This window comes from Chinchilla lanigera, unplaced genomic scaffold (genome assembly GCF_000276665.1).
Source record: "Chinchilla lanigera isolate Chin_1 unplaced genomic scaffold, ChiLan1.0 scaffold00030, whole genome shotgun sequence".
Taxonomy (NCBI): domain Eukaryota; kingdom Metazoa; phylum Chordata; class Mammalia; order Rodentia; family Chinchillidae; genus Chinchilla; species Chinchilla lanigera.
In genome coordinates this window covers 18,576,622-18,591,873 of record NW_004955431.1, presented here as the reverse complement: position 1 = coordinate 18,591,873, position 15,252 = coordinate 18,576,622, and the positions used below count along the sequence as shown (strand labels likewise).

General features: G+C 48.6%; 1 protein-coding gene across 1 annotated transcript in view; it reads right to left on the bottom strand.

Annotated features, from left to right (window-relative positions):
• The window catches only part of Habp2 (hyaluronan binding protein 2), a 31,710-nt gene that overhangs the window by 12,526 nt on the left and 3,932 nt on the right, over positions 1–15,252 (bottom strand). The window contains exons 2-3 of the mRNA XM_005387787.1: positions 7,846–7,882; positions 781–891 (exon numbers count right to left, since the gene is read on the bottom strand). Of these exons, the coding sequence (XP_005387844.1) occupies positions 781–891; positions 7,846–7,882 (148 nt within the window). The remainder of the gene's footprint in view (positions 1–780; positions 892–7,845; positions 7,883–15,252) is intronic.

The following is a 15,252-nucleotide window of genomic DNA, read 5'->3' as shown; positions in this document are numbered from 1 at the left end:
TCCTGAATTAGGTACACAGGTTTTGCTCGGACCCAGCTTCTTGTTTTCCTTTCTGTTCCACTGCTCTGGTTAAGAAGCCACAACACAGAAACATGCGTGGTCAAAGCATATGCATGTGACTGCACACTGCATACACACACACACACACACACACACACACACACACACACACACACATTCATGCATCCTAACAACCGCGAAAAGTTTCTGAAGAGTGAAAAGAGAAAGAAAAACAGAGCAAAGATGGAAGGGAAGAAAAGTCTTAAATTCAACTTGTAATTGCTACAGCCCGATGCTCAGTGCTAACTTAGATTCTTCTGCATAATTAGATCCTAATCTGAGATCAAAGTGATGGAAACGGCTTTGAACATGACAACCATTCTCAGTGTCAGGGGGTTCTGCATAGTGAGGTGTTAACTTTCTACATGACCTTGGCCATATCAGCTACTCGCCTGGCCTGGCTTACTTTGTCTGTCATTTGAGGGTGGGGTACATGGTCTCCAAAAACCTTGCAGTTCTCGTGATATGTGTTTCTAACTGAAAGACAACCACTCTGAACAATTTTTTTTCAATACCTCTTTTTGGTGCTGGTCAGAGAGGAGAGGAGAGGAGAGGAGAAGAGAAGAGAGGAGAGGACAGGAGAAGAGTGAGGAGAGGGGAGGGGAGGGAGTAGGATGGGAGGGGAGGGGAGGGGATGGGAGGAGAGAGAAGCCCTTCTATATGGCTACACGTAAACTCCCCTGAGCATGTTGCCCTCCTGTGAATGGATGTAGCACTCACCATCACCTGCATAATACCAGTCAGGATTCTCAGAGTAGGCCAGTGAAGAATTGGTGTTCTTGTCCTGGTTGTCTTTCTCATAGCTGTAGTCATACAAGTCAGGGGTCCAATCTGTGTGGTGGGAACAGAACAGATGAAACTCTTATCATTATACTTAAATAAGGTAGCATTTTATTTAGCTGAACTTTTCTCCAAGAACTCAAAGTCCTTAAGCAGGGATCATGTCTTTCCAGCTCTTCACACTGATGGGGATGGATAGGAAGGTTCAGGCCGTGTGACTTCATTCAGAGGGTGCTATGACCTAACAAGGCAATGTTGGCATTAGGCAGACTCAAGAGCGCTTGACTGAGAAGTCAAGGCCCAACATTCTACCGACTGTGACCTTGGAAAACAAATGACATTCTTGGTGCCTTGGTTTTTGCATCTTTGTACAGGAGGAAGAGGACTGGGGTCCAGAAGGTCTCCACAGTCCTACATGGGGTCTTCCAGGGTCAGACCATGTGGCACTTGAGTACTTCACTGGGAGGTTCTGTGAATACTATTTCTTAATGAGACCTTGTTCATCGTCTTAGTTTAATGAAGTGAAAGAAACCTGTCACTTTCCTTTTGGTCATGGCATCAAACTTCTCCCAAGTTTAATTTATTGAGCCTTTTCTCTGTAGCAGGCCCTCTGGTACACATTTCCATGCACCATTTCATTTCACCCTCGTAGGAATCTAGGAAGTGTATTATCTGCCTGGAGGTGGGTAGGTTAAGTGCTTGGCCTGAGGTCACATGGATGATACATACCAGGGTTTAGACTAAGGCGGTTGATCTCCACATAACCACTAAATTTCACTAGTTCAATGCCAATGCTCAAGTGCTTGCACTGTCATCTTACATTGGCTCGGATTCACTCACACTTACCTTGGAAAAGAGCGTCCAACCATGCTTATTGAATATCCAGCTTACTAATTAGCAGCCACTCAAGTACAACCTTGAGAGCCAGGATCTGGCCTACTGAAAGAGAAGGCAGTGTGTGGAGTCGACCGCAACTGCAAGCCCCTTACTAGTCTTGACTTTGGAAAAAACAGGTAAATGTAAACCCGGGTTCAAGCGCTTTGTTGTCTGGAGCCTGGGAAGATGCTGATAGCTCCATGGCTTGTGGAGAGAAGTTTGGAGTTTGAAGAAAGTTAGGTTAATTTTGCTCTTTCCAGGGATGGGAGTGCAGCAGGTTGGCACGCTGAAGCTGGAGGAAGCTGTCCAGAGATGCATATGATAATGAGGCAGGGCAGGAAAGCAGAGAGCAGACTTGAAAAGGGTTCTGACAGAGCAGGCTGACGGGGTGGAGGCCACACTCTACCTGAGCCTGATTATCAACCACATTATCTCACTCATCCCTCAGTCATTCTGTTATAGTCTTTATCTCTTTGGCTTTTGAAAAATCAACTTTTGCACAATGGCTGTTTTATATTTCCATTAAAATGGAACTCTCTTTTTATTTCTTTTTTGAATATGCCAACTCTGGTTCCTTGGCAAGGCTTCGCCTCATTTATCACAGTGTCAAGTCAAGACTCCCTTTGCCTGCTCATTATTTCTCTGAGCTGCTTTTCCTCACTATGAAAATGTTCCCAGAGGAGGCCACCTTTCCAAGGACGAGGATCTAGGTTGAAGGTAAGGCCATTGTCTTCCTGGAGCAAATAAAGTTTCCTTCCATCTAGCACAATAAAGCAGAGACAGAGAGTGCGAAAGGGAGGAAAAAATGTCATTCTGAGTTTGTATACATGAAAGGTTTCATCTGGAAGAGACAATGACGTGATCACATCATTTCTTTCCTTTTTTCCTTTGGAAAAATTATTTTTGTTTTTCCAACAGGTGTTTACAGATAAGCAACCTTCACTTTGCTCCTGTAATTTCTCCCATCACTCCCAGAGGTGAGAGTCAGACTGTTCAGTCTTGGCTATATCACTAAGAACACCTTCCCCAGCGCCAAGAAATGGAAGGGCATAAATTCTTACATAGTTGGGATGGTGTAACTTTTCCAGGTGATGGGAGATGGATGAAATGTCTGTTGGAGGATTTAGACTTGAATCTTTACTTACAAGGTCTGTTCATCTTTCAGTCAAGCAGTGTGACCATTCATCCTGATATGAGAGCTTCACTGGATTAAGCAACATCTAGCACAATAATAAAGCCTGCCCCAAGGGATGTTCAAGTGGGTCATGGAACTGTGGCCTTGGGTACTACACATGGTCCCTTACCCCATTCCTCTCTGGCACTGTTCCTCTGCTCTGCTTTCCCAGCCTCCATGAACTAAGCAGCTTTGCTCTACCACACCCACCTGCCATGAAGTTTCTGCCTTGGTGCCAGCTGACCATGGACTGAAACCTCAGAAACCATGAATAAAATTAGACCTCTCCTCCTTTAAGTTATGGGTGTCAGGTATTGTGTCTCAGCAATGAGAAAGTTGACTGACACAAGCTGAATGGGAATAAAACATATAGACTCTGAATCATATTCTTGCTAAGCTAGACAGTAACTCCTTTCTATCCACTAGGATCCAAAAACCTTGGTGGAACCCAGCAAAAGTTCAGTGGCCTCCGATCCCTGGGGCAGAAGCCGTCCAGCTGTGGAAGGCCATAAAAGAACGACACCAAGGTCCTTTACATTTGAGTGGCTTCAGGGTACGCTGGAGGTGCAGTGTGGAAAGGGTCATCTGGGAGGGCTGCTCCACCTCCACATTTAAAGATTATTTTTTTCCATTACACTGGCACTGAATGTTATTATATATATAAGAAACTTGTGCATTTACAATTGGCTGAGTGTGATGCCAGGTGCCAGAGATATTGGGGACAGTGGAGAGTTACACAGTTACACAAGTAAGAGTGGGATGTGGGGTTGTCTTCAAAGCAACTTCCAGGCTGAGTTGATTGAGGGAAGAAAGCCAGCCAAAGAGAAAGAGTAAAGGGTAGTGAAGAGGTAGGGAAGCCAGATGCAGCCAAGTCCAGGTCTAGAAACCTCACATTCTATATGGAGACTCTGGGTTGGCTTGAGCCAATCTGACGACAGAAGTGCCTCAGTTCTCCACCTCTCTCGGAATTTATGCAACTTGGCAGCTCAATTTCCCACCCATTGTGTCTAGATCAGTCTTGGTTTTTTTCTGGTATCAGGAATCGAACTCAGGATCTTGCACTTGCAAGGCAGGCACTGCTGCTGAGCCAAATCCCCAGCCCCCTAGGTCATCCTTGGGACTAATGCATTTGTGAAGATGTTCCAGCTCCATGCCTGGCTTTGGGAAGTCTCTCCTCCCTCTCCTCTCCCCTTCCTCTTTCCTCCTCCTTCTCCTTCTGCTCCTTTCCTTCCTTCACCTCCTCCTTTCCCTCCAGGTTCCCTCTCTCCCATATGACTGCCATATGAGCAGTGTGGTCTATTTTGCAAGACCATAAGAAGATATGTGAGGCAGCAGCAGGCCCAGTGGTCCCAGCTTAGGCCTCATACATATGAAGAAGCTTAGTGATGATCAGTAAATTGAGAGTCCAGCCAAATCACCTGCTGGCTGCTGACGCATGAGGAGATGCAGCTCTGATCAGCAGAACCTGCTCCATACCAGAAGAACTGCCTAACTGAACCCAACCAAATTGCTGATTCAAAGAATTCATATCTAAATGCATGGTTAATGGCTGGGGCCACAGAGTTTGGGGTAGTGTGTTATGCAATAGTACCAGCATTTGCCCAGGGGTTGATTAATACTAGGTTGCAGGTGGGCTAAGCATCTTAGATATAGGAGTATTTTCTATTGGTCTAGTTGGCTGCAGAGTTTTGGTTAGTGGCTTTGTCTCAGATGGCGCCTCTCTCTGAGAAATAGCTTGGTTTATCTGATTCCTCTCCTCTACTGGATAGTTAGCTTCTTAAGAGCAAGAACTACTGGATTCTATCCCATAGTGCTCAGCATAGGTCAGCTGTTGTGTTTGACAGATGGATTTTTTTCCCCTCTGTGGCCAAGCCTCCCTGCTTTCTGATTGGTTGGCACATAGCCCTGTCTACAATGATGGATTCTGCTGGAAGAAGACCCAGTGTGGAATTTGGGAAAGAAGCTATGTGAGATTTGGCTCATAAGTATTTAGTGAAGAAAATTCCTTGCAAGCTCCATAGGAATCTATGAACTTGTCCAAATCCTCTCCTAGAGAAAGGACTTGTTGCCTGGAATAATATCTGGTTCCATGGGTCCATTGTAGAAAACCACTTTGGGTTTGAGTTCAGATTATTTGAGATCTTCTCTGGGGCGTACAAAAGGAAGAGCTTTGTGGAAGAAATGGGTGGCTGTCTGAAGCATTTCCTTTTAGGAGAAAAGGAAAAAGAAATCCATGTGGATTTGTCTACCAAGGTCTTTTTCTAGAAATTCTGGGGGAAGAATGTTGAGAGTATCCTGAGTTAACTCAAACAATCATTGTTTCCTATTGAATATTTTTATGTGTTAGACATTAGATAAAGTCAATATGGTTGAACACAATCATATTTAACTTTGAAACAAGGCCCTGGCATCTGTATCATTGTACCTGCTCTACAGATCAATAAATACCAGGGCAAAAGAGTGTAGTGTCTTAAACCAGGTTTACCTAACTCCAAAGCTTGTCTGTCTTTTTATGAGCCGGGAGCCTTTGGTGGCTTTTGTGTTTCAGAAACTCCATGGGTTTTTGCTTTCAGGAAGTTACACAGATCAAGAAAACTTCTTGAGTACAACCTCCCAGTCCCCTGACCGGGATCACTACGGTCCATGTTTAGGGTCTCTCCACAAAACCTCAGAGTTCCTGCAATGGGAACTTCACAGCTGCTCCAATTAAAGAGCTTGCCAGATGTGTGGAACGGAATGAACATCTCCGGAATGTCGTCCCTGTTGGCGTCATCCATCACCGTGGCACAGACAGCTCCTCCGAGGGGCTCTCCCAGGCCCCAGCCCTGTCGGACTGCGTTTGACGCTTCCAATCTGGCTGACGGAGTGAGGCCAGCAGAGAGCCTCGCTGGCAGGGAGCGGGACAGCTGATGGATGGGCTCAGCCCGTGGTGCTGGGCAGTGCCAAGCCAGCTTTGAAGAGGCATTTCCGCGGGCCTGCTGGCTGTGCGTCGCCTGCTTTGGGGAGACAGGCGGGGTCTGCGCTGTTTGATGGCCACCTCCCCTGCCACCACCCACAGGGGACCATGGACCAGGTACCTTCTGCTCCAGCCAGGCCCTCACCGTGCACTGTCTCCAGCAAGACCAACCGAAGCAACAGCTTGCCTGCGGGCATGAGTGCACGGGCACGGTGTCTCCGCGCTGTGCTGTTGTCTGAAGCCAGCAGCGATCTGGCAAATTCCATCAAAGCACAACCCCGGCATGCAATTAAATCAGGTGCCCGCCTCTGATGCTCTTAGAACCTAACCTACCCTGCACGGGGAGGCCCAGCCACTCCAGCTCACCTGCCCCACGGCCGGAGGCTAACAGAACACCTCCAGATGGACTCTGGGGCCCAGCAGAGGCCTGCTCCTGAGCCCTTCACTTGTTCACCAAATCCTCAGGAGCTATTAGTAGAGTTTTATTTAGAGCCTAGATTCTCAGGATACTAAATCCAGGACTCTCCATGCTCTCCTTTTAGGCTATTTTTCAACCTGCACTTAACTATCTCTGGTGATGGGGAACTTATTACCTCTGCAGAGCCCAACAGCTCACTCACATTTGACCCTTTTGTTTTTAATATACTGAATTAAAGCTACAAACCTTATGGACACATGGAAGGAGTACACTCCCTTGTCTGTGATCTCTGCCTTCCAGTTGTTCAAACTGTTCACTGAACAGTGTGTCATAAACTCATGGCAGACGTGTTTCCCAGCTTTCTGGAAGATGGCAGCAGAGTGTTTTGAGGTAATTCCCACAAAGCTACCTTGCAGATGAGGGGAAAGTCTACTTTCCAAGCACTGGAAAAAAGCAAGGCCCCTTGAGTCCTGCTGACCCTGTCTCCTCCTGTGTGGCCCCACAGCTTCTGCAGCCCTGTCTCTGACGCTCAGGCCCAAAGAGTGGTGTCCCAGTGATCTGAGGGACACGCAGCCCTGGCAGCGCCTGGCCAGCGCCCCTCCCTGGAGCCACCGCAGGAGGGCTGTGGCCACCAGCAAGGGCGACCCTCTGAATCTGGCCCTTCTGGAAGCTAACTGAATATTGTTGAATACTCTCATTCCCCTTAGAGAAAGGCGCAGTTTCTCTCAGAAACGCACAGGCCGTGCCTCTGGGTATTTCTGTTGCATTCCCTGAGCATAGGGGGTGGGACAAAGACTTGGCCTGGTGCACTCCGAGCCTCTATCATTCTCTGCCATCCACACCTTAGCAGCTGGGAGCACTGACTGCCGACTGCACTTGGCCCAGTCACCGCCATCTTTGCTCCAAGTAAATCCCCGAAGGGAGTGGAGACACAGGCAGAGCCTCCCTGTGCCAGCCTCTGGTCCTCTGCGGTGAGCAGCCCAGGGCCCTGCCCTGGGGGATTCAGCCTTTGGCCAAATGGAGCAGTGGAGAGATTCTCCCCTGGAACTCCAAGCAGCCAGGAGAGCCTGGGACCCCTGTTGGGTGGGGGACACCTTGAGCCTCAGACAGAGGCAATGGTCGGGGTGCTAGTGTGAGCCGTCTCAGGCCCGGTCATTCCTGGGCTGCTTGCCACAAGTCTGGGCTCCCCGCGGGGTCTGTGCGTGTACCTCAGGCCTGCAGAGAGCTGCCCATGGCCCAGTGACACCCTTGCTTTCCCTCTTCACCTTCTCTCAGCCACTAGTGGGCTGTGCCACCAGAGCAAGTTGCTGCTCCTCTTTGCGGTCCCGTGTCCGGCTCTAAAATCGAGGAACTTAACTACAGCAGCATTTTCCTGTTGGGGTCCTGAGACTGGCCATGAGGGAATCATGCAAAGTGTTGAGTGAATGTGATGTTTCCGAGCACATGCTCCCAAAGGGGCTGTGGTATTTCTGAACCAGTTCAACTCTGAGGTCCCTCCAATACTTCCCTGCTTGCGACCTTCCTCCACCCCGGAACCAGTGTGTGGTGGGTGAGAAGCCCTGGGGTGATCAGCACACTCACCGGGGTCCAGGTCATCGGGAAACGGCTTCAAGAAGAACTGAAAAACAAAGTGACACAGAGCGGAACACACTGAGTCAGGCAGGGCCTGAGCAGCTGTGAGCCACAGAGGACCACATCCAGGGTGCAGGGCAAGGGGTGCTTGCAGGACTCGAACTGCTTGTCGCACCAGGAGACAAGCGGCCCCAGGACTGCTGTCCTTATCAGTAGGGGTGGTCACACCACTCTCTGCCTGACTGTGCGCTGGTGTCTGACATTCTTCCAACAACGCTCTTAGCCGTACTCGGGAAGAGAAAATGTAGACCCAGATGTCACATAGCTGTGGTAAGATTGGGGTGTATGCTCAAGTTGCAGTGATTTTTGAGGGGTGATAACCTTCCCGTACATTGGAAAGAAATGAATGCTTACATCTCTCTAGAGACTTCCCAATGTTCTTGGAATAAAATACAAATACCTGTCATGACCTACAAAGCTCCTCCCATAATTCCACCACTCCAGTCTTCTGTACTAAGCTCCAGTCATATCTGGCTTCAAAATGGCGCCAGCTAAGTGCCCTCTCTCCCCAGGCCCTTTGCACTGACTGTGCCCTCTGCCTGGGACTTTTTCACGACTTTCACTATGTCTCAGTTTAAATGTCACTGTCTTAAGGCTTTCTCAGGCCTTTTCTAAATGCCCTATCAGTACAGCCCCCTCCCCCAAATCCCATTATTTGGTTTCTGTACCTGCTCATTCCCTTCATGGTCCTTATTACAGTATACTGTTCTATATTTATCGTCACGTCCTCTATCGCTCACGTCAGACCCTGTCCTAAGGGAGATTGTCTGGTTCATCATTGACGAATAAATAACCCAACGCTTACTTAGCACAGTACTCAGGACAGGGCATCGCCCAAAAAGTTTTTGCTGAATAAATAAATAATGACATGAATAGCTCCTTTTAGCATACAGCACTTGGCAGGAAAAGAAAGTTTTGTTTATCTAATAACTGGAATATGTTCCTTCATTTACAGCATAGATCAGCATGTTAAGGCCCTTGTTAAAGCCTGCCAGGTGTGTTTTTATAAATAAAGTTTTATTGGAAAACAGTCATGCTTGTTTGTTTATATATATATATTTAGTATATGTGCTGCTGAAGTGAGCACTGTTTATATTTTCTATAGCTACTTTTGTGTTACAATAGCAGAATAGTTGTGACAGAGAAAATGTTTCTCAAAAAATGTACTATCTGGCACTCTTCAGACAAAGCTTTCTGAACTCTAATGTAGAACGTGACAGTTTTATCACTTGATAGTTTTTCCTTTGGGTCTTGGCTGTAGACATCTGAACTTTATGCAATGAATTTTCACGGTACCCACATAAATCATGCAGTTTAGTATGTTTGTTTCTCTATCTTTGGTGGAATTTTTAATTTTCTATTTTACCGTGGGACTCCTTAAGCAGTTTGAGAAAGTAAGCAGATGATAAATTAGAAAGAAAAATAGAAAAATGCACCTGGTATGATGTACTGAGCACACAACATCACAAACAGCACTGTTGACAAAAAGAAATGTATATTTTAGAACTACTTGTTCTGGGTTGGGTGGGGTGGCATGTCTGTAATTCCAGGAATTGGGAGGCTGAGGCAAGAGGATTGCCATGAGTTTGAGCCCAGCCTGAGCTACATAATGAGTTCAAGGCCAGCCTGACCTGCACCGTGAAACCCTGTCTAAAAAAAAAAAATGTCTACTTATGTGTCACATCATGCATCTGGACTGGGCGATCCAAACTGTCATTTAACAAAACACTTAACCTAACTCTACAAAAATGTTAATGTCATAAAAGACAGAGAACTTGGAGGACTGCGCTTTACTGAGAGATACAACAAATCAATGCATCTTTGATTGGATCCTGGATTTTTTTTAAAAAAAGATATAAAGGGGACTGTTGGGATAATTGAGAGATTGAAACACAAACTTTCATTCAGTAGTACTACTGTGTCAATGTTCAGTTTTTTGAGAGTGGAGAATGGGATCATAACGGTAAAGGAAAATGCCCTTACTTTTTTTATTCCAGTACTGGGTGTTTGGGAATTGCACATGGGACTGCTCTGTTTCTACAGGGAACAGACAAGAGACAGGTATTTGGCTTAGGGCATGGGAAGGGGTGAATAGTAGGGGGGTTTGCTGAAAAGGAATATTCAGGTCTCAGGGGGCCAGGTACCCTGGGCCTGGGCGCTTGAACAGGGAGCAACAGCCATGGATACTGGGTGTGTATGCCAGGGCCAGCCCTCTCTCCCTGAATTTTTGTATTGGAGCTGAGTAGAGGGCCAGGGCAGGAGAGAGGACTCTGGGGTACGTCCTTCCTGCCGGACCTGCGCCCCAGGCCAGAGACGAGTCTCAGCTCTAGCTGGAGCCGGAGTGGCCAGGTGTCGTGCTCCCCATGGCCAGCAGGTGGCATACGTGCCCTTCGCAGGCGAGGGTGCTGGAGGGTAACCAAACCCAAGAAGCTGGAACTTCCAGGTGAAGCCGACCCGGCGGACTCCTGGCTCCCAGCGAGCCCTAGACAGGCACGGTCTGGTCACGTGGGAGCCACAGAGACGCTGTGGTGCGAGGTGGAGGCTGGGTATATAGGGGCCCTGTGGGCAAGGCCTGGACGACGGCGCGGGTGGGAGGGTGGACAGTCTGCCCCCTTTCTCGTTATCATTCTGTTCCACTTTTCCACAGGGGCAGCAAGATGACAGAAAAACTCTCACTCCTGAAACTTGCAATCCAGAGGAGGAGAAGTAAGGAGAAGGGATGAGAATGATGGGCTCACATTCATTAAGAGCTAACCGTGAGCCGGGGACTGTGCGAAGTGTTTTACGTGAGTTTAGTCTTGTTTATTACACACCATGCTTGGTAAGTTAGGTGCTGTAATTATGTCCATTTTAGGGGTGAGAAAACTGAGGCTTGCAGAGATGAAGTTGTCCACAGAAACAGAGCTAATCAGTGCTGGAGCAGGACTATACTAGAGTCAGTCTTCTGTCAGGGCCCTTGTTCTAGTCAGGCTTTCTCTCAGGAATGAGGGAGCCATGCCCCGTGCACAGTGCAGCAAAAGGATGGAGGAGAAAGAGACCGAAGAACTTCTAACCCTGAAAGAAGCCCGTGTTAAGTGAGGCTGAGATATCAGGGCCCCTGTTCTTAGACAGCTCTATGTGAAGCCTGCCCACACCGGCTTCGGCCTGCCTGGCCATAGAGAAGGTCATTCGAGCCCTGCCAGTCCACATCTTGATGACGGTCTCCGCCGAGATCAAAGGGCACACGAGGTGCTGTCTGCTTCTCCAACCACCCGCACGCACACCGCATGTGATCCCAAATGACCAGCTCCTTCCAGAGACTGGGCATGGGTGATTCTCACACATGGAAAGGTGGTGCTTTGCCATGAGTTTAGAAAGACCACTCTGGACCCACTTGGTGCTCCTTCCACCCCGTGCTTGAGCTTCATTGATAGATCCACAGCGTAGAGCGTTGACCTTCCCAAGAGCCGGAGCAGGCCCTTGACCATGTTAGACTCCCCCCAGCCACACTGAGCTTAGCTCAGGTCTGGTGTCTTCTCGTAAATGGTCAGTAAGAAAGGGAGGGACAGATCTGAGCCTTAATGATTTACTGTATAACTTTCCTGGGGGCCAGGGGTTATTGGGTCTGATTGATTTTGTCCTATCTCTTATCTGGTGATTTTTTTCAACTCAGGTTCTTCCTCTGCCTTACTCCTAAACTTTCTGGCAAACAAAACAAAACGGTTGAGGCTGGAAGTCTGAGTTGATGTGCTCAAGAATTACATATAGCTGGCAGAAAATGTTCTCAGACGATTGGGAGACAGTGCAGGGAATGTGGGGCTAGATCTGTCCATCAGGCTAGAGGGTCAACGCAGATGAACCAAGAGCAGAGAAATCTTTCTCCTGGTAGATAAAAGGTTGGGACTTTTACCCCAGCCATCTTTCTTCCATGGGCATTCAGGTACTTGGGAGATGTTGCCTGCCACCAGGGAATGATTATATCATGCCCAAGGGCAGTGGGCGGCAGAGAGCTGTGTGCTATGGCCAAGCTTCCCTGCAGCTGCAGGGCTGGGAGGCGTGGACAGGGTGAGTGCACACAGTTCAGCAGGGCCAGTCCCACAGTGGGCATAGCTCCAGGGCGGAGTGAACAGGAGAGGTGGCAGAGGACAGTAATAACCAGTGTGCAGGGCTAGAGATATGGCTGAGTGGCACAGTGCCTGCTTGGCAAGTGCAGGGTCCTGAGTTTGATTCCTGATACCCCCCCCCCCCGCAAAAAGAATAAAAAGAACCAGTGTCAGGTCACCCCATGAAATCCTGCTGTTCTGCTCCTGTTGGGACCATCAGCACTATACAATTTTATTTCCTCTCTCTCTCTTTCTCCATATATACATATATATATCCAACATAATAGATACCAGTCCACACTGAGTTGTTTTATATAGTGCTAGGGTTATTGTACTAAGCTATATCTCCATCCTTTTTCTCATATATATTTTTGAAAATTTTCAGACAGGGTCTCACTAAGTTGCTAAGTTGTCCAGACTGGGCTCAAACTTGCCAGCCCCCCGCCTCAGCTTCCCAGAGTGCTGAGATCATAGGCACGCACCATGACACCTGGCTCACTGTCGTTTTCACTCGTGAGGAATCTTGCCCTTCTCGTTTTAGCACTCAAGGTGCTCGACTGCCCCAGGATTGCCGTGTTCTGCGGCTGTGCTTTAACCTGGGGCTCAGGGGAGGAGGGAAAGCTGTAGTAGCGAAGTCTGTACGCCACGGGAGAAGGCACGGGCTATGGTCTCTGGAGGTGATTCTCTGATTGGGTGCCTGGGTGGAGCTGTTCATAGAGAGGAACTGACTGGAGAGCCTTCATCCTCAAAGGAGGAAGGGGAGGCCCGGTGAAGTGGCTTGTGTAGGGACCTGAGCACACAGGGCGGGGAGACACTGGAGCCCAGGTCTCCCGGCTCTGACACTAAGCACTCGTGCCTGGCTCAGAGGGACTCTGTGCGGCTGTCCTGCTCCAAAGTGCAGGGTTGGCCCACTCAGGCCCCTGCGCAGTCCTCCAGGAGCTGGCTGCAGCTTCCTGTGGCAGTGGCATGGAAACATAGGACAAGAGTGGGGGGCAGGCAGGGAGGAACTCTTCTGTGTACCCCAGAAATTTCACTTTAAGACAGTAGTTCTCAAACTGCAGTGTGCAGAGGGATCGTGGGGAGGCCGTAGTAACAATACAGAGCCCTGGGCCAGCTGCGCAGTGGAGCTTCCGTGGGGCTGGCTGGCCCAGAATGTGCATTTTCAGCCAGTGCCAGGTGACCTTGGCCTTGGCCACACCCGAATTACACCAAGGTCTCTGAGGCATGAAGTTCCTGGCCAAGGAGACTGGCTTATCGTTGCCCCATGCCTCCGTTTCCTCAGTTACACAAATCAGAACTTCCGTACCCAGGCTGGGTAGGGACCTGAGCATACGGGGTGTTTGATTGGAGAGTGTTTGACTGCTCAGGAGTGCACAGCATTTGCAGTGGCTCCCTCTTTGGCCCAACACTTGGAGAAAGAGCTGCGCAAATGGGTCATCCCAGGTACTCGGGTCCTACAGATTTGGGTGGGAGGAGGCTGGGGTTGAAGGTCAGAAAGCGAGCTCATCTAGGACCAAGAGGGGAGAGACACAAATCCTCATTTTTGGATGTGATAATGCACCGAGAAACCCTTTGAAAAGGCCAGTGAATGGACAAAGCAAAAGACTGGGCCAGGTCTGGGGCTAGCACATGGGCATGAGCCCCACATTAACCTTGGCCAGGCTGCCTCAGCAAATGGCCCAGGGCTTCAGCAAGGTGCGTGGCCCCTGCTGGGAACCAACTCCACATGGAAGCTCCCCACACTTCTCTGCTTCTTGTGCTGTGGTGGGTGGACCACTGTGACACTGAGCTCCTATAGGAGCGTGGCCAGAGCGTGAAATAGCATCAACGGTGTGAGAGTCATTCCCTTCTCAAGCTCACTTGCGTCCTCTCAATCCCACCACAGGGTGGCGCCAGTTCATCTCCATCCTCCACAACTTGCTGATCTCCCCTCTAGCAACAAGTCATCTTCAGGCTCAGAGTGTCAGCCTGAGGCCATCAGGCAGCTAGAATTGAGTGACACCACTTTGCTTTCTTTGATTCTTCATTGATAGGGGAGACAATTCCCTTAAAAATAAATCAGTGTAGGTAGAGACAAGGTGATTCTGTTTAACAGAAATATTAAGAAAGTAGTTTGGGCTGTGGCAAATTTTCTGAAGATGGAGTCACTCATGGCTTAGGTTTTAGAAGCACCTGGCAAGACTTAACCTTCTACTGCCTGGAAGTAGAGCTTTAGGGGTGAAGCAGGATCTTTAGTGGGATCAACTTCATCTGCTGCTGGAAGCTGGAGCCTGAGGCCACCACTCAGCCTGACACCTCTGCTCCACACTGGATAGTTGGGCTGTTTTGGGGCTGGTCCTGACATAATGCTCTAACCACGGTAATTACATGCAGGGAAGCTGGTACGGGGCAGACGGGTTTGACTGGGTGGTACTTGGGCAGATTATTTAACTGCTCTGTAGTTTAGCTTTTTATATGTGAAATGAGGGTGACAGTGGTACCCACCTCAGGTTGTTGGAAAGCTCAAAGGAGAAAATTAAACATGAAGCATGTGGTAAACTTAACAAACGGTTGCTGCTATTATTACTATTATTAGCTGTTCTTGTCAGTGAGCTTGGAATTTTCTTTCTTTTTTTGCAAATCCCTGAGTGCAGCCTGGGGGAGGGGCAGAGGCACGAGAACGAGCGGGGCACAAAGTCTCCTGGAACTTGTCGGGTCACAGGCATGTCACACCGGCACCCCCTCCCATTTTCCCTGGGATCTTTGCCAAGCTCTAAGCCAAGAAACCTTGTTATATTAATTATGAAGAAAAAGCATGTTTTATTTAAAATGCCGGCTGCCGAATATTCTGCCATGCTGTTTCTCTGTGACAGCAGAATTGCTTTTGCATTTAGGAAACCCTAATGAATTTAGAATATAAATATATCTGTGCCTATGTACACAGGCCGTTTCCTGCGACCCGATTTCCCTAAATACCAGTGTACACTGCCAAAGCTAATGAGTTGGACTCGTGCTTAGGATCAGTTTTTTTTTTTTTTTAATTTATGAGAAGTCCCAGTTAAATCTGATCCCTCCCTTTTGCAGGAGACTCTGTAGATTGGAGCAAGAGGGAGAGAAACACCTCTCTTGCCTCTCCTCAGCCTGAAAGAGACTGACACTGTGGTCTGGAAGCCTTGTGGTGGCTGGCTCAAATCTTCCCATCAAAGGCCTAAATGGGTCCTGGGGCCCATGTAGATTTTGGTGCTTGAATGAGTGAGAGGCTGAGAGGTCACTTGCCCATCCCGAACTGACTCTG